The following is a 23,296-nucleotide window of genomic DNA, read 5'->3' as shown; positions in this document are numbered from 1 at the left end:
GGCATGTTGCAGATGCCTGTCTTGGGTATTTATTTAAAAAAAAAAAGCAATAACATTTTTAAGTGGGTATAAGGAAACAATAGACAGTTCTGGGATGTATTACAAATATGGCCTCCCATTTTGTCATCCTATGATCTGATAGTCTGTGTTGTTATTCAGTAACTTCAATAAAAGGGCAGCTGGGAATTGCTGTGAAGATATAATGCAACAATTTTTCATCTGCTGTTACTGATCACTTAAAAAACAATTTGGTTAAAATTTCTCCCCATAACGTGTATTAGACATGCTATGCTGCTGCCTCTTCTTGTGTTATAAGAGGTGATAGTAGAGTAATGCAGTTTGCTCTGCAACACTTCATATGTTTTATATGCAAATTGGAGAAACTTTTTGGATTTATCCTGCTGTAAATGAGATCAGAATCTGGTCTGTGTGATTATAAATCAAAGATTTACAGAATTTCAAAAATTACTTGGGTGAAAGAAGTTAAGCTGATTTTAAAACCAGAGTTCAAATTCTACTTGTATTAGTGTAAATCTAGAATAATTCCATTAACTTCAGTAGAGTTACTCAGGATTTATGTTTGTGTAGCTGGAGCAGAATTTGTGAGGAGGATCCAAATTCTTTCGGTATTTTTGGCAAAATCATGAATTTGTCATCTGGATTACCATTTCATTTATTTTTGAGAGTGGTAGGAGTTTTGTTTATATTATCAGATGTCCTAGTTGATTGTTTTGTTATGTAGGCTTGGGCTGTTTTGGGTGGGTGGTTGTCTTAATTTTGTGTGCGTGTTTAAACTTGTTAAAGAGCCTAGAAGTTAGGATAGGTGATTTTAATATATTTTAGGTGTCAGTAGAACACAAATTTTCAGGGTTCATAAAATGTGACTGATTTTATATTTTTATCCCTGACTCCTACCCAGAATGGATGATATCTATCTGTTTCTGTGTCTGCATAACTTTATCAGCTTTTATAAAGTGTCTATCACTGTAGCATCTGGATGCTGTGTGGGGATTACAGAAAAATGGCATGATCTCTCCAGAGGGGCAGCTGTTCTGTCTTACTCTTGGGTTAGCCACTGAGCTCCTATCTACCAACAGGTGTGTTTAATAATGCTCTAGCTATGGAGGAGTAGCCGTGTGAGCTTCCCTTTTCCACCTGCATTATCTGGTGATTTCTGTTTGCAGCTCTCTGCCAAATCATGACATAAGGGGTCAATGTGAGTCTATCCATATTGGTAGAGAAACAAAGCATTATGAAGAAATTTGGCATTTCCTTCATTAAGTGTCTTTTTGAACAAGGTAAAATACAGTGCAAGTAATTGCCCTCTGATTTGCTGAGCTAATGAGTATGACAGTTATCCAGTAGTTTCTATTTAATATCTTATGCTGTGTGGAATGTTAAACTGGTGATGAGGTAGCCATTTTTATATTGTATCAAACAGAATTTCTGAAACTGATAATCCACATTCTTTGTTTCCTTTTTGTCTAGACACAGGCATTAATATACCCAGAAGTCCATTTATCAAGCAATAACAATGTACTTAAAATATAAGTGAAATCATTTCTTAAATTGTGATAAAGTCTTCCAGTGGTGAGACTGATAGATTTTCATTTCTTCATAGCAATGTTGACGTAAAGGATTTTAGATGGAAGTGGAAGAAGATTTGTGTATCAGAGTGGTCCAGTGTGGCCATTAATTGTGGAGTTCCACTTACTTTGTCATTAAACCTCCAGTTTGAAGAATATTGTGACATGCTTAGCAAGTGTTAGATCTTCTGGATTTCTCTTTGAAATAAAAGGTCAAAGGTCTATTTATTCAAAGGCCATGTACATTGGCCAAACTGCACAGTTTCTATGCAAAAGAATAAATGGACACAAATCAGACATCAAGAATTGTAACATTTAAAAACCAGTAAGAGAGCACTTCAATCTTCCTGGACATTCAATAACAGACTTAAAAGTGGCAGTTCTTCAACAAAAAAGCTTCAAAAACAGACTTCAACGAGAAACTGCAGAACTGGAATTAATTTACAAACTGGACACCATCAAATTAGGCCTGAATAAAGACTGGGCGTGGATGGGTCACTACAAAAAGTAATGTTCTCTCTGCTGATACTCTCACCTTCTTATCAACTGTTGGAAATGGCCCACATCCACCTTGATTGCATTGACCTCATTAGCACTACAAAAGTAATTTTTCCTCTCTTGATATTCACCCCTTCTTGTCAGCTGTTGAGAATAGGCCACCTTAATTGAATTGGCCTCGTTAGCACTAACCCCTCACTTGGTAAAGCAACTCCCATGTTTTCATGTGCTGTGTGTGTGTGGGAATACTGCTTACTATATTTTTCAGTCCATGAATCTGATGAAGTGGGTTTTAGCCCACGAAAGCTTGTGCCCAAATACATTTGTTAGTCTCTAAGGTGCCACAAGGACTCCTCGTTATTTTTGCTGATAGAGAATAACATGGCTATGACTCTGAAACCTGTAGTAAAAAGGATGTTGAGAAAACAAATACTCTGTTTCTTTTGTTCTCATTCTTCCATATTTAGGATGAGATTTTCAGAAGCACCAGAGGGACTTGTGCTCCTAAATACCTTTGGTGCTTTTGACAGTCTCCCCTTTAACAAATACTGGATTAGAATTAGAAAACTGGAATAAGTTCATAAATTATGTATGCAGGCCTTTATCTTCAGGTTTGATTTGCATTCCAAATTCAGAAACATTCTTCACCACGTCTGCCCTCATCTTCCCCCAACCTTCTCATACATCATGATGTTTGGGGCAGCTGTCTTAGTCCTTTCAACTCACTCTTCTAGCTGTTTCACTACCCATTGTGATCCTGTCCCTTGTTAGCCCATGGCACTTTTTCTTTCAGCTCCACTTATTAAGTTCTGTTGAAATGTTATTGGCAAAAATGCTATTAAAGATTCTAGACTGCATTTTCTAAATATGTGATATGTTTATTTGGGTTGTATAAGAATCACTTCGGCACTGTACACACTAGCAGGTTATTGCTGTTGTTGGAATAGTTTTAAATGCAGTTGTTGATTATGAGTAAGGTTGTGAGTCTGTCAGGGAAGGCACAGATTCTGTGACTTTCCAGGACCTCCATGACTTCTGCAGCGGCCGGTGCAGCTGGCTCAGGGGCTGCCTGAGTAACTTGGGTGGCTCCCCGGAAGCAATGACATGTCCCTTGGCTCCTAGGTGGAGGCATGGCCAGGGGGTGTCGCATGCTGCCTCCACCCTGAGTGCTGGTTCCGCAGCTCCCATTGGCCATGCCGTGCCCCACCCCCCAAGATTTAGTCAGGGGTATATAATATAAGTCATGGACCGGTCACGGGCTGTAAATTTTTGTTTACTGCCCATGACCTGTCCATGACTCTTACTAAAAATACCTGTGACTAAAACCTAGCCTTAATTATGCAACAATAATTTTGGGGATACCGTGGCAAATTAATAAAATCTGAGTCCGGAGGCAAAATGCAACTAAAATATTTAGTCATTAAGATTATTTGTTTTTATATTATATATTTGTTACTGTAAATCCTTATGCCATCTTTCTGAGAGAAGGAAAAAAATCTCTCCTAAATCAACCAAAATGTAAACAAACAAATGTAACAAACAAATATAAACACACTTCGTATAAGGGACCATCTTTTTGTTCTCTTTGTATAGTGGCCGGGACACGTGCTAAGCTATGACTGGGATTCCTGTCCACTACAGTAATACAAATAATAAACAATAACATAATATTTAATGTTGTATTCCTCTGGTATCAAACTTTCTTTAGCTATGTAAAGTTCAAGAGGAGATGTACCACCAAAGAACACATTTATTAAAGAACATGACAATATGGAAAACACATGCTGAGATTACATAAAATATTCTGATTCCAACTTAACACCCAGGTCATGCACATGTACCATTAGCTGAAAAATTCTCAGTGACTAGCACCCAAACAATCTTAATTCCACCCCACCTTTGTTTTAAATATTTTAAGGACCAATCCGACTTCCATGAAAGTCCCAAGTAGTCTTTCCTTTGACTTAAATGGGCATTCGCCCAGGGCCTTGCATATTTTTTTAACATAAATTTGGATAATTGAATATACTTATTATTCTGTGGTATCAGATTTGATGGTTTGTTATGACCTAAACTGTTCCAATTTTAATATAGTGGACATAACTGATACCAGATTATAACATTATGTTTAGTCTATATTTAAAGAATAACTTTATCTCTAATGATATTAGGGGTATATACAATTATTATGCTCCAGAAGAAGATTGTAGTTTGACTGATTACATTCTACAATAGTGGGGGCTGTAAGAAATTACCTTTAGATAGTTATTTGAATTATAGTAAGGTTGTTTAGTGCAATAAACTTTAATTTAAATTGAATTGTTTTCAAAAGTAGCTGGTGAAGCTCATTGAAGTGGGGGATGGGCTGTAACGTGATATGAGTTTTATGATAAATTCAAACAGAACAGCTCTTTGCTGAATAGACTGCAAGGCTGATTGGGAAAATAGGAGCACCATCCTTGGGTGCAACACAACAGTTCAAATAAAAATTACAGGCTTAAAACGAAAAATACATGTTAAGAGACCAGAGAAGAGCTGGAGCTGACCAAAAATAGCCAGTACTGCAGAGAAAGAAACCACTTTAAAATTGTGCAAATAAAATATTACTGGTAACACTGCAAAAAAGAAGTCTCTATTTGCCAGTTAATGTTTGTGGGTTAAATGGGATTGAAATATTCTGGTTTAAGTGGGCTAATGAAAGAGATTACCCACACAGACCACTAGACTGTTTTGTTGCAACTCTCCCATAGTTGGAGATTTGTTATAGGAAGTTTACTGAATCAGGAGTAGCACAATTTTCATTAATCATTTTTTTTCTCACATAAATTAATTGTTATGGTTAAGCAGGTGTTAGGCTGCTGCTGGCTTTGAAAAGCTGTCTGGCATTGCTAACTAACATAACTAGACATATTGAAAGATCTATTGAGACAGGAAGGAAGAAAAATGCAGAGATTATAGTATACATTATATGTCTGAAATTTGAAGACAATCATATTGTTTTAAAAAAAAACCCTGCTTTTTAGTTTAGATGGAAATTGCTCCACCAACTTTACTACACATGGCATGAATCTTATTTCAAAAGGGGAAAGAACTGTTTTCTATTTTAGAAGAGACAGTGTTTTGTTTAAAAAGCAAACTACTTTGACAGAAACTGCACAAAACTATGTCCTCCACCAAAAAATAGGGAAAATTTCTACTTGCTGTTGGTTCAGAAAATTACAGCAAGGAAAAAACTCAGTGATCTTACATGATAGGTAGGATAATGTAACTATACATTTTGTTGCTTTACGTCATTGATTTACAATGCTGATACTGATATTTATTATTACTATCTAGAACATTTTTTTTCTTTTAAGGCCAAATTCTGGGCTTATGTCTGTAAGGGATGCAGTATATCAATGGCTCTTAACCTTCCAGACTACTGCACCCCTTTTAGGATTCTGATTTGTCTTGTGTAACCCCAAGTGTCACCTCAACTGAAAGTTACTTGCTTACAAAATCAGACATAAAATTACTGAAAAAATTGCTTACTTTCTCATTTTTACCATATAATTATAAAATAAATTGACTGGAATATAAATATTATTATGCGTACATTTCAGTGTATAGTATATAGAGCAGTATAAAAAGTCATTGTATGAAATTTTAGTTTATACTGACTTTGCTAGAGCTTTTTATGTATCCTGTTGTAAACCTAGGCAAATATCTAGATGATCTGATGTGCCCCCTGGAAGATGTCTGCGTACCGCCATGGTACATGTACCTGGGGTTGAGCCCACTGCAGTATATTCTTACTGCCACCTGAACTGGTCCTCCTTTCACCAGGCTGACTGATCCTGATGTATAAGTAGGTGCAGTTTGGGATAGAAGGGAGTGGAGTGATGGACATCAGATTTGTTTTTAGAGGCTGGAGTTGGGCAGCAGGCAGCCACCTCTTAGAGGGTTTGTATACTGCAAGATTTGCAGATAATTGAGAGCCTGTTATGGCTACAGAACAGCTGGGGCCAGGATTTGCAGGGTTTGGTTATTTGTTTTCCAAGATGCTATAGATGCGTTCAGTTAAAATTTTAGGGAAACAATATGGTCTAGTAGATTGAGCATGAAGGTGAGAACTTGGAGTCCCTGAGTTATAATCCTGACAGATCTAAATAATCATTTTGATAATGCTAAGAGGCTGGGTTTTGGAGACTGACATTCTCTGTCCTCGAGTTCTTTCTCAAGTGCTCTATAACTTGTGTCTTGTTTGTTCATGAGGGTATTACAGTACTTAGCTCTGAGGGAGGTTTTGCTACAGTCTGTGACATATGCTTTGAATGCCGTTAAAGATTAATTATTGCTGTGCTTTTTGCATCAAGGAAAGCTATTTTCTTGACGGTGTTGCTAGCTAGTGCTAGGACCACTTGTATGTATATTTTTTTTACACTATTACTATGCATATGGATGTAAGAGGAGTTTTAGTCTCCGCTTTAGTGGAAGGAAATAGGTGAATCATTTAACCTTTCTGTTCCTCATTTTACTGATCTGTGAAATGAGTGGGACAATTCCCAATAGTGCATTGAATATTTGTAAAGAGAATCTGGTTCCTTGTGTCAATAGCAGTTATATAACTTGCACCAATTTGATATTTAGTGGGTGTGCAAAATGTGTCCAATTTACACATTGAAAGGTGGAAAGCTGGGGAATGAAGCAGAAAGCTACTAACAGGAGGGTATATAATAAAAGTAGCCTTCCACAATTTATCTTGTACTGTATTCTTTGTTCATCAGCCTTCTGCCCGTCATCATGTAAGCATGCACCTTTAATGTCAAATCAATGTGAGTTACACATCTTTACCATATATACAGTTTATATCACTGCTGAATTTTGCCCATTTTGTTTTCAACCATTAGCTTTAATTCTGTCTTTGGGAAACTCTGTAATGTTGCCATTGTACTTTGGGGGAGGGTTTGTTGTTTCCATCGTGCTTTGCTTCACCGGTACTTTTTAAAATGTCTTTTTTCTTAGCTAACTGTTCGCCACCATGCCAAAATGGAGGGATGTGTCTGCGACCTCAGCTTTGTGTGTGTAAACCAGGGACCAAAGGGAACTCCTGTGAGGATACTATCGTGCAAGATACTTCTTCCACTGGAGGCCAGGCCCCTGTGGCTCCACCATGGCCAATTCCTCAGCAGGCTGCTCAGCAGACTTTCTCTCAGAAGGTGCAGGTTCCACAGAAAGTCAGCCCTGTGGCTCAGATGATGTTCACTCTCAAGCAGAAGTCCCCTGTTGGATTACCTCAGCAACTGCAATCGCAGTAAGTTCCCCCCCCCTACATTCTTTGTTTCTTTCTTTTAAAATATATTAGATTTAGGGAGATGCATAATTTAAAACAAAATATTATTCCTTGTAACTGTCTCTGCAAAGCTGAGAGGAGTTGTGTAAAAGTTGCTTTTTTTTTTAACCTCATTAGGTAGATCCACTGTGCCTTTTATAACATATGGGCCAAATCCATTCACTGTACTGGAGAAGTGCCATTAAAGTCAATGTGCCTGATTCTCTTCTCATTATGATTTTTACACTGATGTAACTATGTTGATTTCAATGGAGTTTACTTTTAATTTACACCTGTGTAAGATGAAAATAAGGCCCAAAATGTCACGACTGAGTTTAATTGAGAACAGAATCCAGCGTGGTAGGACTACACACATGAACGAAGGGAGTAAAATTTTACCTTTACATTCTGCTCTGGTGGTTCTTGGCTTTTTCATTTATGATATGTCTTAACGGCTCGAAAAGTTTATTGCTTTTTCATGGTAAGGTTCACGGATCTGTCAGGATGGTTACTTCAGCCTGTTTGGAACTTGGGGGCAGAACCAGTCACTGGCAACAGGGGAATTTTCCCCTCCTGAAGTTCCCTCCAGTTTTTTCTGCCTCCACAGTGACTGGTGGCTCAACCAGGCCTCCCTGCTGCAGCACTTTTCTGAGGGAAATGCCAAACTTTATTTACAATGTTTAGATTAACAATTTGGCTCAATAATGTAGCTGTCTAATTCCGTGCTGTGTCCCAGGGCTGCGTTTACCTTTTGGGGAGACTTTCTCTTGCACTCTGCTTCCCCTCTGAGGCACGTTTCCCCTGTAGGTTTCAGGGAGAGCTCTATGCAGAGAAAACCCAGAGACAAAAGGCATGGTCTGTGTCTCCTGCCTGTTGTCTAATGCTTCTTGGGAGGGTGTAAGAGAGGGATAAGGATTTCCTGTCACACCTAAAAGATTGCTGCTGCTATGAGTCATCATGCCCTAATGTCCAGATTATTATTTCCATCTTCTGTTTAGGCTGCCATGCCTTGTCATCGCCTCTATCTATTCCTCCAGCAGTTGTCTAAGGAATGAGGAGAAGGACAGCATCCCAGATGTGGAAGAACTGGCAGGCAGTAAGGGCCCTCTTGGCCCACTGTAAAAGGGGTATGCCTGCACTGTTGTGCCCTCTGCCCTGATTTCCCTATCACAGAGTCTCAAGAATAATCCAGAGGCTTATGCTCAATAACAACCCCCCTTTTTGAGGACTGATGCCTGTCTCACAGGAAACGGCACCGTCGACTTCGGGCCTGCAGAGGGGTCTGTTGAGTCTGGTGCTGTTGGACTCTCCTGCTAGAGAGCGCCAGGTGGAGGAGTTGGAGCTCCCTTCCACCCCGGATGCATTTCAGGTAGTCAGGGACCTGATTGCCATGATGGCACCACAGTCCTCCGCCAGGTGGGACAAACCTCTGGCACTGCAAGGCATGGCCCCATCCAGAGATAAGCCTGTGATGATGAGGCACTGCTCACTGTCCCCAAGTTACCATTCCCTGGCACCATCCTGCTTGGCACCGCTGTGTTTTTTGTGCTCTGAGTTCCAGTTATCGGACTCCGAGTCAGAGTCCTATTACTCCAGGTGCAGCCAGCACCGATCAGAGTGGCGCTGCTATAGACAAGAGGCAGGGATGGTGCCGTGGCCGGTGCCATGGCCAGTGCAGTGGCAAGGGCCTTTGCAATGACCTTTCTGGACCCTGTGGGCATACCATCAAGCCCAGCGCACTTATTCCAGCAGCTCCCAGTCAATAGTTTTGGAAGGGCATGCCCCTTTACCACCCCGGAACCATCCCCAGTCACAAGGCACTGAGACGGCTTCAGACTCTGGCGCAGAGCCATGTCCGGGTCCCAACTCCAGCACCAAGGCCACTGCTGGTGCAGAGCAGGTCTCACCTAGCTTTTCTCCCAAAGGTCGTCTCTCAGTTTCATGCCAATCCAGACATTTTTCTCCCAGTTTTTTTTACCCTAAGTCACACAGTTGGGAACAAAGACTCTGCTCTTTGGATGTTCGGCAAGCATTGACCTTTTATATCGAACATACAAAGCCATTTCATAAGTCGAACCAGCTGTTCATCACAGTAGCAGACAGGATGAAGGGTCTCCTGATGTCTTCTCAAAGAATTTCATCGTGAATCACATCCTGTATCCGGGTATGTTATGGTTTGGCAGATACCTGCCCCTGCACTGATGGCACATTCTACAAAGGCACAGGCCTCCTCGAAGGCATTCCTGGCCCAGGTCCCAATTCAGGAGATCTGCAGGGCGGCGACATGGTCCTTGGTCCACACCTTCACTTCCTATTACGCTATCACCCAGCGTGCCAGGGATGATGCAGCATTCGGCAGAGCGGCGCTTCAATCAGCGATTCTATGAACTCTGACCCTGCCTCCTACATAAGGCTTGGGAGTCACTACTTGGAATCGACATGAGCAAGCACTTGAAGACAAAGTGGTTACCTATCTTCTTGTAAATGTTGTTCTTCGAGATGTGTTGCTCGTGTCCATTCCAGGACCCACCTGCCTTCCCCTCTGTTCGAGTATTCATCAAGAAGGAACTGAAGAGGTGGCGGGTCAGTGGGGACCTGTATACACTGCTATGAAGGCGCAACTCCAGGGGGCTCCACAGCTGACCCGACGGGGACCGCTAGGGGAAAAACTTTCCGATGACTGTGCATGTAGCATGTGCACACCTACTTCGAATGGAAATGAGCAACACATTTCAAAGAACAGCAGGGCTGGTGCAAGGAAGTTTCATGCCCTAGGCGAAACTTCCACCTTGCGCCCCCCCGCCCAGCCCTGTGGCAGCTCCCTGCCCCCCCATCCGCCTGAGGCACCCCCCTGCGACAGCTCCCCCGCCAGGGAGTCGTGCGACAGCTCCCCACCCCAGCTCACCTCTGCTCCGCCTCGTCCCTGAGCACTCCGCCCCTGCTCTAATTCTCCTCCCCTCTCAGGCTTGCGGTGCCAAACAGCTGATTGGCGCTGCAAGCCTGGGAGGTGGGAGAAGTGGAGCTGCGACCGCGCGCTTGGGGAGGGGACGTAGGAACGCTCGAAGACTTGATGCCTTTGGAAAAATGGTTTATTCCTCCACGAGTTTCCAGGTCAGAGTGGCCAACCACCAGGTGCTACTGCAGGGGTAGGCAACCTATGGCATGGGTGCCGAAGGCGGCACACGAGCTGATTTTTCAGTGGCACTCTCACTGCCCGGGTCCTGGCCACAGGTCCAGAGAGCTCTGCATTTTAATTTAATTTTAAATGAAGCTTCTTAAACATTTTAAAAACCTTATTTACTTTACATACAACAATAGTTTTGTTATATATTATAGACTTATAGAAAGAGACCTTCTAAAAATGTTAAAATGTATTATTGACACCCGAAACCTTAAATTAGAGTGAATAAATGGAGACCTGGCACACCACTTCTGAAAGGTTGCCGACCCCTGCGCTACTGACTTTAACCTCTGGGGGTCCCTTCCCAAGTTTGAACCCCTCCTTCAAGACAAGGACCGGAAGGACTTCCGGACCTTGGTGGATGAGGGTGTGGCGGCGGCAAAGGCGACACTCCAGGCGGCTTCAGATGCTGCGGACACAGCCGCCCGTTCGATGACTGTGGCATCTCCATGCGGAGGGCGTCGTGGCTCTCACTCTCGGGGCTGTCAGTGGAGTCCCAGTCCGTTATGCAGGACCTGCCATTTGACAGCAGGGATTTGTTTGCGGAACAAATGGACACGCGTCTGCATGGGATGAAGGATTCCCATACGACCCTGCGGACGCTAGGCCTGTATGTCCCACCCTCCAAAGACAAGACCAGGCCTCAAACCTCTGCTCCTCCAGCTCGGGGAAGATACGAGCCCCCACCTAAGAGGCAGAGAGAGCAGAGGCGTCGGTCCCGACGCCAATCCCGTTCGACCCCACGACCTGGGCCCTCGAAGGCCAAGAGACTAGGGAAATGGCATTTTTGACTTGTTGCGGGGGATCACTGGGCCTGTTGCCAGTGTACCCCCCCCCCCCCCCCCCCCTTAATAAAGTTGAGTTTTAGGGACCGTTTATTGGCATTCCGACTGCAATGGTCCCGTATAACGTCGGACTGATGGGTCCTCAGCACCATCTCTCAAGGGTACAGGTTGCAGTTCGTTTTGCCCCCAACCCAGGGAGCCGGCCGGGGACCCAGAGCATGCCCTACCTGGACGACTGGCTGCTCAAGGGCAAGTCTCAGCCTCAGGTGCAGGAGCAGATGACCTTCCAGCTAAACACCTGTGCAGCTCTGGGCCTAGTGGTGAACGAGGAGAAATCCACGTTAGTCCCAGTTCAGTGCATAAATTTCATAGGAGCACTGTTGGATTCCCGGGTGGCCATGGCCTCCCTCCCACGGGACAGATTCGAGACGCTCAAAGCTCTCATCGCCTCGGTCACTGCCTTTCCGGTAACCATGGCACGAGTGTGCCTTCAAATCCCTAGGCCATATGGTAGCGTGCACCTATGTGGTGCGACATGCCAGGCTCCAGATGAGGCCCCTTCAGCTTTGGCTGGCCTCCCGGTACTCCCAGGCCAGAGACGGCCTGGGCAAGGTAGTCACGATGCCGCCAACGATGGTGGCAGACCTGCAATGGTGGTCCCTCCTGAGCAACATGCTCCAGGGTATCCCCTTCCGACAGCCCCCTCCCTCACTAGATCTAGTGTCGGATGCCTCGGACCTGGGCTGGAGAGCCCACGTGGGGGACTTCAGGACCCAGGGTATGTGGTCACCCGAGGAACTGACCCTGCACATAAATGTCAGGGAGCTCAGGGCCATACGCCTGGCGTGCATGGCTTTTTTCCAGCACATAGAGGAGAAGGTGGTCAGAGTCCTTACGGACAATATGACTGCCATGTATTATGTCAACAAGCAGGGGGCACGTGTTCCCGGGCCTTATGCCAGGAAGCCCAGCTCCTGTCGGAGTTCTGTATAACCCACAACATCCTCCTGCAGGCCTTTTACCTGCCTGGCAAGAGCAACACGCTTGCGGACCGCCTGAGCAGGGTTTTCTCCCAACAGCATGAGTGGTCCCTGCACAGGGAGGTGGCCAGGTGGATCTTCCTACAGTGGGGTACGCCCCAGGTAGACTTGTTCTCCATCACCCAGAATCGCCAGTGTCTCCGATCCTGCTTCAGAGCAGGAGAAGGCGACGGTGTGATATCGGATGCGTTCCTCCTCCCATGGTCGGGACCCCTGTTGTACGCCTTCCCATCCTTCCCCCTGATAGGCAGGGTCCTACAGAAGGTGATGTCAGACGGGGCACAGGTTATCCTTATAGCACTGGACTGGGCCCATCAGCATTGGTATGGGACCCTACTGCAACTCTTGGTGGCCCCCCTCTCAGGCTGCCGCTCCGCCTGGACCTCCTCTCCCAGGGGGAAGGTCGTCTCCTCCACCCCCACCTGGCCGCATTCCATTTGACAGCGTAGCTGCTCCGTGGTTGAATGAGGAAGGGAGATGTTCTGAGGATGTGAGACAGGTCCTGCTGGAGAGTAGGAAACCCTCCACATGTCGAACCTACCTAGCCAAATGGTATCGGTTCTCCATGTGGGCGAGGGACAGAGGTTCCTCTCCCTCTTCCACATCTATCCAGCTTGTCCTCAATTACCTCCTGTCCCTTAGGACCCAGGGGCTTGCGCCCTCCTCTGTCAGGGTACACCTAGCGGCCATCTCAGCTTTCCACCCCCAGGTGCAAGGCTTTTCGGTTTTCTCACATCACATGATGTCCCAGTTTCTAAAGGGATTAGATCGGGCATTTCCTTACGCCAGACTCCTGGTCCCACTTTGGGATCTGAACCTAGTGCTTTCATGCCTCACAGGGCCAACTTTCAAGCCTCTAGCCACGTCTTTGTGGTCCCACTTATCATCAAAAGTGGTGTTCTTAGTGGCTATCACCTCAGCCCGCTGGGTCTCTGAGCTCAGGGCCCTGACCTCTGAACCACCGTATACGGTCTTCCACAAGGACAAGGTTCAGCTGCCCTCACCCCGCCTTTTTGCCAAAGGTAGTCTAAGTTTTTCACATGGATCAGGATATATTCCTCCTGTCCGAAGCCCCATTCCTCCAATGAGGAACGACGCCTGCACGTGTTAGATGTGTGTAGAGCGCTGGCTTTTTACTTACAGAACCGGGCCTTTTAGGAAGTCCCCCCCGGCTGTTCATTGCATCGGCTGAGCGCATGAGTGGGCGACCGGTCTCCACCCAGCGGATCTCCCGCTGGATCCCCTTGTGCATTCGCACCTGTTATGACCTGGCAGGGGTGCCCCCGCCTCCTATAGTGAAGGATCATTCGACGAGAGCTCAGGCCTCATCAGCGGCCTATGTGGCTCATGTCCCTATTCAGGACATATGTAGTGCTGCTACGTGGTTCTCTGTCCACACCTTCTCCTCGCATTATGCAATTGTCTCCCAAATGAGGGATGACGCCGGGTTTGGTAGGGCGGTGCTCCGCCCAGGTAACCCTTAATACTTAACACTCCTACCCATCTCCATCAGGTATAGCTTGGAGTCACCTACAGTGGAATACACATGAGCAATCGCTCGAAGAAGAAAGGACAGTTACCTGTTCCGTAACTGGCGTTCTTCGAGATGTGTTGCTCAGGTGTATTCCACTATAGGTGTGCATGCTCACCACATGCACCGGTGCCGGAAGTTTTTCCCTTAGCAGTACCCGTACTGGAGGAGCACTGCTGCGACCCCTGGAGTGGCGCCTGTATATCACGGCATAAAGGGGGCTGCGTGCTCCCCCCCACCCTCAGTTCCTTCTTGCCAGACAACTCCGACAGAAGGGAAGGAGGGCAGGATGTGGAATACACCTGAGCAACACATCTCGAAGAACGCCAGTTACGGAACAAGTAACTGTCCTTTATGAGAAGGCAGCTGGGAAAAAACGGTTACCTATCTTAGTGATACAATGGGAAACTTTATGGAACGTGGAGGGTATTCAGGAGTCAAGTAGAAGAGTCAATTAACAATCCTGACTCCTGCCAGACACTACAGAAAGGAATACAGCTCACATGACAAGCTGAAGCAGTCCATGGAGTACAACAGGAGAAAATACCTGTTTGCAAGAGGTAGCTAGAAGAAGGGCAGGGTCAGTAGCTTCCCACTTTTGCATCAGAGCTATAAGCAGGTCTCCAAATTAGCTTTACCTGGAATTAGGCCCCCCAGTTAGTACCAGGCTCTCTCAATTTGGGAGCAAAAGAGCTTACGTGTAGCTTTCACTAAATGAAATCACTGGACGTTGCCCAGAGGGGGTACCCAATGGAGCTGCACAAGAATTACAGGAACAGCTTTGTCCCATTCGCAGTCTCAGCAAACCATGGAAAGGTCACAACATGAATGAAATCATCCATCATCTACTTCACGTCAGAGCATGGCAACCTGTTTCCCATCCTGTTTTTATCCCCTGAGAATCAGAGCTCTGCTCTGCTTGTTGCTATCTGAAACATCTAAATAAGTTTCTCATGGAGGCTTGTCTTCAAAGTGTTCCCATTTTGCCATCCTCAGACAATTCTTATGTTTTGCAGATGGATGGCAGCTTTTTTCTTTTCCCAGCTATGATTATTACCATTACATCTTCTCCCAGGATCCCTCTCCATGATCATGGTAGCAATAATATTGGCTTTAGGGAAGAAGAAGAAAATTCACTTAAATCTTCCTGGACAATTTTTTCTCAGCAAAATTCTGAACAGATTGAAGCTTGAAGCCAACAAAGTATCTTGGATTCAAGACAAAACAGACACGTGGTCCAAGAGAAGTCCATTCTAGGTCTGTGTTGAGGATACAAGGTCTCATCTTCGAAGAATTTTAACAGAAGATGAAGATTGCCATAACTGAAAACAAATGGTGTCACAGAAAAAAAATTCAATTCTTATTGGAGCCTGTTGGGAATTCTGATCTCATACACAGGGATGCTTTTATGATACAGAGTTCATAATATACCTGTCTAGTAATTCTAGGCATTCCCGCCTCATCTCTCCTTATCTCATCCATTGGCAGAGATCTAGTTCCAGTTGTATATTCTCTGCTCCTACAACTGGTGAATGCAGAGAATCAGGGTGTTTTTTTTTTTTTTTTTTAAGGGATCTTCCCAATTCAGTTCAAGGAATTGGTACCAGAAGGAGAGAGCACGGTATCCACCATTTGGAACACAATGATTCATTGAATTCTCGGAGCTTTGCTTCATCCATGGATAACAGACCTGTTCTGGTCATGACAGTCAATGAGTCTGATTGTGTTCTTCTTTCCAGTTATTATGAAAACTCTATCAGCTCTATTCCAGAGAAGTTCTCCTGTTCTAGGTAGAGCAAAATTTCCTATTTCTATGTGCACTGCTCACCAAAGGAGAGATGAACTCCAAGACTTGCATGGTAGAAGTTAGGTTGGCAGAGTGATTCTGACACCCAGAAATATTTCATTCATTTAAAAAAAAGTTTTTTTTAAGCCAGTTTGGAGGGCTGGTGACCAATCTCTTTGGATCTGGAAACAGTAAAGTATCCTGCTTCTCTGAATGTCAGGACCTGTGATGATCATGAGATCATGAATGACATCTTGCAAAGCCAGGCAAGGTCCAAGCTATGTGCCTTCCTATCTATTCCACTGATCTCCTGGGGAATACAAAAGATAGAAGTGAGAGAATAGTAGTGATATGGTTTCTGACTTTTCGGTTAACCTAGAGCCTGATTCACCTAGCTTTGGACCTTCAGATGTGTCTGCGTCACAGAAGAGCTCTGCTACTGCAAGACCAATCCTCCACTGGGGACCAGACAGATTTATTTGGATGAAGTGATTATTGGTCTCATTGACCCCAAAAGAGAAGTGAACAAATAGAACATATTCTACTGACTGGTGCAAAGTCCATAGTTTAACTGCCATGTTAAAGCCTTGAGTGGCCATAGCCAGGAGGGCTTTATTGTGGCTGTATAAGAGTGTCCAAGGAAAAAGGTCAAGTCTCTGTAGTATAATGCTCTCAGCATGTTCAAGAGAAAAGAGTGTTTGTACAGATCCCTATTTTATATGCTTCCTTAGGATGCCAACTTTATCCAACCATGCAAGGTCATAGAGCATGATCTTGGAACCTCATTTTGCTCTGAACAACACTATCTATATTCAAGCTCTGCAGAAGGTGATGTTATGTTTCCTACCCTCTAGGGTAGGCCTCCAAGAGCATACTGCCTAAAATCACATGAGTATTCTTTATTGGAAGTTGGGAACTTTCTCTAACTAAACCCATTAATGTACTTTTAAATCACTTTGGTAGTCCCTCACAACTGTCATAGCATTCATTTCCAAATTACATTCAAGAAAAATTCCTCCTTTTGGTTAAGTTTCAAAGTTCAGTCCTTAGGAACAATGCAATATCAGGGCAGAGTAGTGATGACTGCTGTACTGAGATCTGCTAGATAGCCATTAGTTAACCAAATTCTACATATTGGTCATCCAATCTTAGTGAATGACTTTTCCTTTCTTTTGGCTGAAGTCTTCTTTGGGCCTTTATATTAAGGGGAGGATGGAGGAGATATTTATATGTAATCTACTTCATTCTGGATGTGGCATAGAATGTTTTCGACCTTGAGGTTCTATACAGTTCCTTTCTTATCTTTTGTTGTGGTCCTGTTTAGCATATGATCTCCGCTGTGCTTGAATCATATTCTTGTTAGATTTTATTTGTTATTTGCTGTTCTTAGCAGTTTTAGGTATTTTAGATACTTTGTCTAGTGTTTTTAGCTTTTTTTTTTTTCCCCCCCCCCCTGTGGCTAGAACACTTGGCTCCATGGCTAGCTCTGTCTTGGTGTTGATCACATTGCGGAGCTGAGAAAGAGGTTCAAAAGGTGACCTGATATAGTTTCTGAATCCAGTGCCCACACCAGGAGTGATTCTTTCTGGGAGACATAAGAACGGCCATACCAGGTCAGACCAAAGGTCCATCTAACCCAGTATCCTGTCTTCTGACAATGGCCAATGCCAGGTGCCTCGGAGGGAATGAACAGAACGTGTCATCATCAAGTGATCCATCCCCTGTCACCCTTTCCCAGCTTCTGGCAAACAGAGGCTAGGGACGCTATCCCTTCCCATCCTTGCTAATAGCCATCTATGGACCTGTCCTTCATGAATTTATCTAGTTCTTTTTTGAACCCTGTTATAGTCTTCGCCTTCGCAACATCCTCTGGCAAAGCGTTCCACAGGTTGACTGTGTTGTGTGAAGAAATACTTCCTTTCTATTCCTCCTAACTGATGTGTGAGGTGTGTCTGCTCTTTATTCTAAGGGCCTACAAGGATCAACAAGTGACATGTCAGACCTTCCTGATTAGGAAACCCTTGTATGTGGACTAGGGCTGGTTCAACATTTTTAATCTAAACTGTTTTTTGAGGAAATATTGGGTTTTTAGCTCTGATTTTTTGTGTGTGTGAAAAAAGTGTCTGCTTTCCACAGAAAAATTTTGATTTCTCACCCCCCCCCACATGAAAACCCCAAAATACTTAGATTTGAAATGCTGCTGCGCCTCATGGCAGTTGTAATTTGATTGCCTCATCATGACCCCATTTTCCTCTATGGGCTGGGCTCTCTACATCTTCCATGATGCACGAAGGCCAGGGACTCCCCAATGCAATGTTACCCCTCTCCAAGAGATACCGATTGACCTGCATCATGAGAAATGTAGTTGGATCAGGGAGCCTGGCCTATAGAGGAGTATTGGAGTGTGAAGCACCTGATCTACAAGTCCTGTGAGGCACCACAGCAGTATTTCCAAATAGAAAATTTTAAGTTTTTGACAAATTTTTTCAGTATTTGAATTGTTGATCAACTCCAGTGGACCCATTAGGTGACCATGACCGTTGTTCCATGAAGAATTCTAGTCGGTTATCTTTGACTTCCAAAAGCCTAAACGCAAAGACTTAGAAGTCATTTACTACAGTTTTGACACCGCTGCTGACCATGAAGCTCAGTTCCATGACTAGAGAGATTCTGCCTGAGAAAAAGAAGGCTAAGTTCACAAAGGCTTTGAATAGTGCCATGCTCTCTGCAGTATCAAGGCTTTGATCCCTGGTATTGCCAACCTCAAGAGATCAAAAATCATGAGTGGCCCAAAAAATCATAACAAGGAGTCCGGTGGCACCTTAAAGACTAACAGATTTATTTGGGCATAAGCTTTCGTGGTAAAAAACCCACTTCTTCAGATGCATGGAGTGAAAGTTACAGATACAAGCATAAGTATACTGGCACATGAAGAGAAGGGAGTTACTTTACAAGTGGAGAACCAATGTTGAAGGCCAATTCAATCAGGGTGGATGTGGTCCACTCCCAATAATTGATGAGGAGGTGTCAATACCAAGAGAGGGAAAATTGCTTTTGTAGTGAGCCAGCCACTCCCAGTCCCTATTCAAGCCCAAATTAACGGTGTTAAGTTTGCAAATGAATTGAAGCTCTGAAGTTTCTCTTTGAAGTTTTTTGTTGTTGTTGTTTGTTGTTGCAGGATGGTTACTTTTAAATCTGTTGTTGAATGTCCAGGGAGATTGAAGTGTTCTCCTACTGGCTTTTGTATGTTACCATTCCTGATGTCTGATTTGTGTCCATTTATCCTTTTACGTAGAGACTGTCTGGTTGGCCAATGTAAATGGCAGAAAGGCACTGCTGGCACATGATGGCATATATCACATTAGTAGATGTGCAAGTGAATGAGCCCCTGATGGTGTGGCTGATGTGCTTGGGTCCTATGATGGTGTCACTAGAGTAGATCTGGCGACAGAGTAGGCAACAGGGTTTGCAACGGGGTTTGTTACAGGGATTGGTTCCTGGGTTAGTGTTTCTGTGGTGTGTAGTTGCTGGTGAGCATTTGCTTCAGGTTGGGGGGCTGTCTGTAAGTGAGGATTGAGATTTTTTAAAAATAGAAAACTACACTGTAGGGTTTTGGGGGTTTTTTTGGTCTTTTCCTATCATGAGAGAGAGAATTGGTTTTGCCCACTTTCCCAAATTTATTGGGTAAGGTAAGTCTGGCACCTGCTGAAAGAGCTTTGACCCCCACATTTACCATCACCTGCCCAGCCATTAATTCTGCCTCTGTCTAGCCTCCGCTCCATCAGTTCAGGCCCATTCAGGTCACTTCCTGAGCTCCAACACCAGTTCTGGTCCATCAATTCAACTGCCCACCCCCACTGGTTCAACCCCCCATCTCTATGCAGGATGTGGGGAGGAGCAGAAGAGCTGGGAGAGAGCTCAGCCTGCAGCAGCTCTGGTTGGTTATTCTGTGCCAGGAGGCGGGCAAGTGGGGTGGATAGCCAGTCAGAGGGCTCAGATTCAGTAAAGGGTGTCTCTTCCCCCTTCCCCATCCTCCCTCTTGGGTCATCATGAGACTGGCTCCAGTCCTGGCAAAAATCACATCACTCATGAAAAAAGATCACAAGAGTTGGCACCACTGGATATGCTCCCTGGCTCTGACATTGATGAGAGTCATCCAGTGTCATTCCATTGATGCCAGTGATTAGTAAGGGGATCGTGCAGGGTCATTATGCCGAGGGTACCTGTGACACCTGATTAGCTGAAAGAAGCCTCTCAACTAATTTTCAAGTCTTCAGACCAACAAGCTCCTTTGGATTATGTTACATGTAAACCATAGTTTCACTTTCCTCCACGTTCTCTTAGAACACGAACTAATAGGAAATGGAGTGGGGAGAATTTCTTGGAGCCCAGAAGGTCAGCGCACACCAAGGAAAAAAAAGCATCATTTTTAGGATTGGAGATTGGATCTAGAGTCCTCTGTACCATGGATTATGGTTCTGAGTTATTTATTTATCTCTCCAGTGCACATCCCTATTGTGCCTACTGTTTCCCCAGTACTGAAGCCCTGTTGCACCAGCTGCAGGGCCTACTCATCCACAGATGGATCCATTGGGAATCAGGCTACTCATCTCCCCATTATGAGCTTTCAGTTCTGGGGGAGGTCCAAATTGGCCTTCGTTCCATCTGGGATGGATTTTGAGTCCCCTTTGGACAACTCTTGGAACAAGAGGGCTGTTGGCCCTAGGTGTAAGAACCTGCAGGGCTGGAATCTGGGACCGTGGGTGTTCTGGGCTGCTGACACCTCCGCATCGCCGCGGGGCACTTAGGCTGGATTCCCTCAGGAGGACCCTGTGAGGTGGGGCTTGGCAGGAAGTACCACCCAGCAGGACCTCTGGGGCGGCTCTACCCAGCCCATTGATTGGCTAGTACTAGTACTTAAACCAGAAAGCACAAAGGGGCATCAACACAGACTGCCTGCCCATCTCTGCTCCAGACCCTACTTGCAATAGACACTAGACTCCGGCTTCCCACCCTGGTTTGTCCTCTAGTTTGCTATTTGATTGCTGTCTGTAACTTGGTGCCCAACCCCAGTCTCCTGATAACCTGACGCCTGATTCTCGGTCTGCCCACTGTCCTGTCTTCTGGTACCAGACTCTGACCTTTTGGTACCAGACTCGACCTAACACCCTGATTTCCTCACTGGACACTAGGTCTGACTGTCCACATCCTAGGCATGACACTAGGAACCATGGTTTCCTTGTTAGCTCTCACAGGAGCTACTACTGTACTATCATTCTTCCTTAGCAGCTTGGGGACAATATTTGCAGGTCACCTATTCATACCACCATATGATGATGTGTCCCTTGTGGCATAGTCTTTCTTGTACAATTATGCTAACAAGTAGAGTGTACCTCACAGTGGAGCCTCAATTTTTTAATTAACTTATCAGTTATTTTCTTTGATAGATACGGGAGTAAGTTTAGACTGGAATGTCTGTTGGTAACAGCAGAATATTCCATAGACATTACAAGGTAAATATATTCCATGTGCCCGGGAATTCTGCCTTTTGCTTTCAAGGCATTTCAAGAAAGAGAGCTACTTGTAAAACTACATCACCAATTAAAATTTGGTTGGTTGAAATGGAAGTTTCAGCCACTCTATTTTAGGCTGTAGTGTTGTCAAAATTTGTTGGTTAAACTGGATTGTGATTGGCTGGTCAATATATGGATGAGAGGCATTGACAAATATGTCCAGTTTTAATGTTCATTTTTACTTGACACCATAGGTTTCTATCTTTTTTGCTTATGTGTATGTGATCTTCCAGCACTGCCTACCCAGGACTATCCCAGAAAAAATAGCATTTTGAGATACGCCTCAAAGCTGTGTCTTTTCTCTGTACAATTTCCCCTCATTGCTAACACTTCCTTGCTCTCCCCCCCCCCGGTAGTACAGTACCAAAGACAGCAGCTCTAGAATACACAAAGCTCTACGCGGCTACCAGCATTTTAACCGCTTTGCTGTCTACCACTGTTCAGGACAAATCTAGATAACATAGTGAGGCAGATGCTGGCATCTTCTTTATGTTAGACCTCCTACCATTGATACTACTAGTGGAGCTTCATTGATGAAAGAAAGGGTTCAGAAGTTGGGGGGAAATAGGCCAGTGCAGACCAGGCTGATTTAATTACAAAACTGAAACTGTACTAAGGAGTTGTTTAAAACAGCAAAAGAACTACTGGTGAATATGTATCATTTCCAGTCCTGGAGGGGCAGAGTAACAATTTCCTAGGTGATAAAGGATCTGTATTTCCTTTGGAAACAGAAACCTACAGAAAGCATCATCGGAGATTTGGTGTATCTGAAGTAGGACAAAGTATAATGGAATTTGTTTCTGGACAGCATGGACCAAATTCTGCTCTTATTAACACTGGCATAAATCCAAAGTAACAACTAAAATCAACTTTGGGAAAGCTGAGAGGCACTTTTGGCATGATCTAAATATGCAAGCATGTTTAAAAAGCAGGAAAAACTGTAAAGTGCTCTAGGGAATCTAGGATATTGTAATATACTAGGAAAAACTGTTTTCGGTCCTATCCAATAACAGGCACTGTGCGCTTGATTTGTGATTCTACTGTAGGGCAGTAGCTTCTGGCATTATACCAAAAGAGCAGGTCACGGTTATGGCTGAGCTGGTGGTCTCTGTGCTAGAGATAGTTATAGCTATAGAAAACCCCTTTCCTTGCAGGAATCACTCAGGGCTTGTCTACATTGTGCCTTAGCCCACACTAGAGGGGTGTAAATTCTAGTGCATACTAGCATGTTGTGCACTAACTGGCCCATGCGGACCCTGCTAGCATGCACTAAAAGTTCCCCAGTGTGCGTTAATATATTAGAAAATAATTATAAAAATAAAGAGTATTTACTGTTCGCACCTATAAATCTGAAAGCTGGACATCAGTGTCTATCAGTGCATGGTCTGAAACAGAGATGTCCTGCATGACTATATCTCTCTGTAGAAAGTAAGAAAAAATCTAGTCTAAATATGAGGCATACTAAGACTGTGGGGATGGGGGGAAAGGGGACTTGTCTTCTAGTAGCGTTAAGTATAAATATAAATAAATTAATGGAGATATCCCATCTCCTAGAACTGGATGGGATCTTGAAAGGTCATTGAGTCCAGCCCCCTGCCTTCACTAGCAGGACCAAGTACTGATTTTGCCCCAGATCCTTAAGTGGCCCCCTCAAGGATTGAACTCACAACCCTGGGTTTAGCAGGCCAATGCTCAAACCACTGAGCTAACCCTCCCCCTTCTATTGCCTTACAGTAGAATCACAAAGTATTGGTGATGGGGTCTTAATGCAGGGACACATTGTGTTGGAGGAGTTTGCTGTGAGTTTCAACGAGTCCTATACAATCTCTCTCCTGAAGACTGTCAGCAGTTGTGTTTCAATTATTTATAAATAATATAAAACTTCTTGATTTTTAAATGATTCCCCTAAACTTAGCTGAGGGGTTGTTCCTTAGTAAGAAATATTTATGTGAAATGTGGAGGTATTCAGTCTCCCAGATATTTTTGAGTTATTTGTGACTTAAAA

General features: G+C 44.3%; 1 protein-coding gene across 5 annotated transcripts in view; it reads left to right on the top strand.

The window, feature by feature from the left end:
- LTBP1 (latent transforming growth factor beta binding protein 1) overlaps positions 1–23,296 on the top strand; it is a 324,664-nt gene that overhangs the window by 20,747 nt on the left and 280,621 nt on the right. For all 5 annotated transcript variants that reach the window (XM_034764910.1, XM_034764911.1, XM_034764912.1 and 2 more), the window contains exon 3: positions 7,089–7,377. In XM_034764910.1, coding sequence (XP_034620801.1) covers positions 7,089–7,377 — 289 coding nt within the window. The remainder of the gene's footprint in view (positions 1–7,088; positions 7,378–23,296) is intronic.

Source organism: Trachemys scripta, chromosome 3 (assembly GCF_013100865.1).
Source record: "Trachemys scripta elegans isolate TJP31775 chromosome 3, CAS_Tse_1.0, whole genome shotgun sequence".
NCBI lineage: Eukaryota > Metazoa > Chordata > Testudines > Emydidae > Trachemys > Trachemys scripta.
This window is presented reverse-complemented; position numbering and strand designations above follow the sequence as displayed.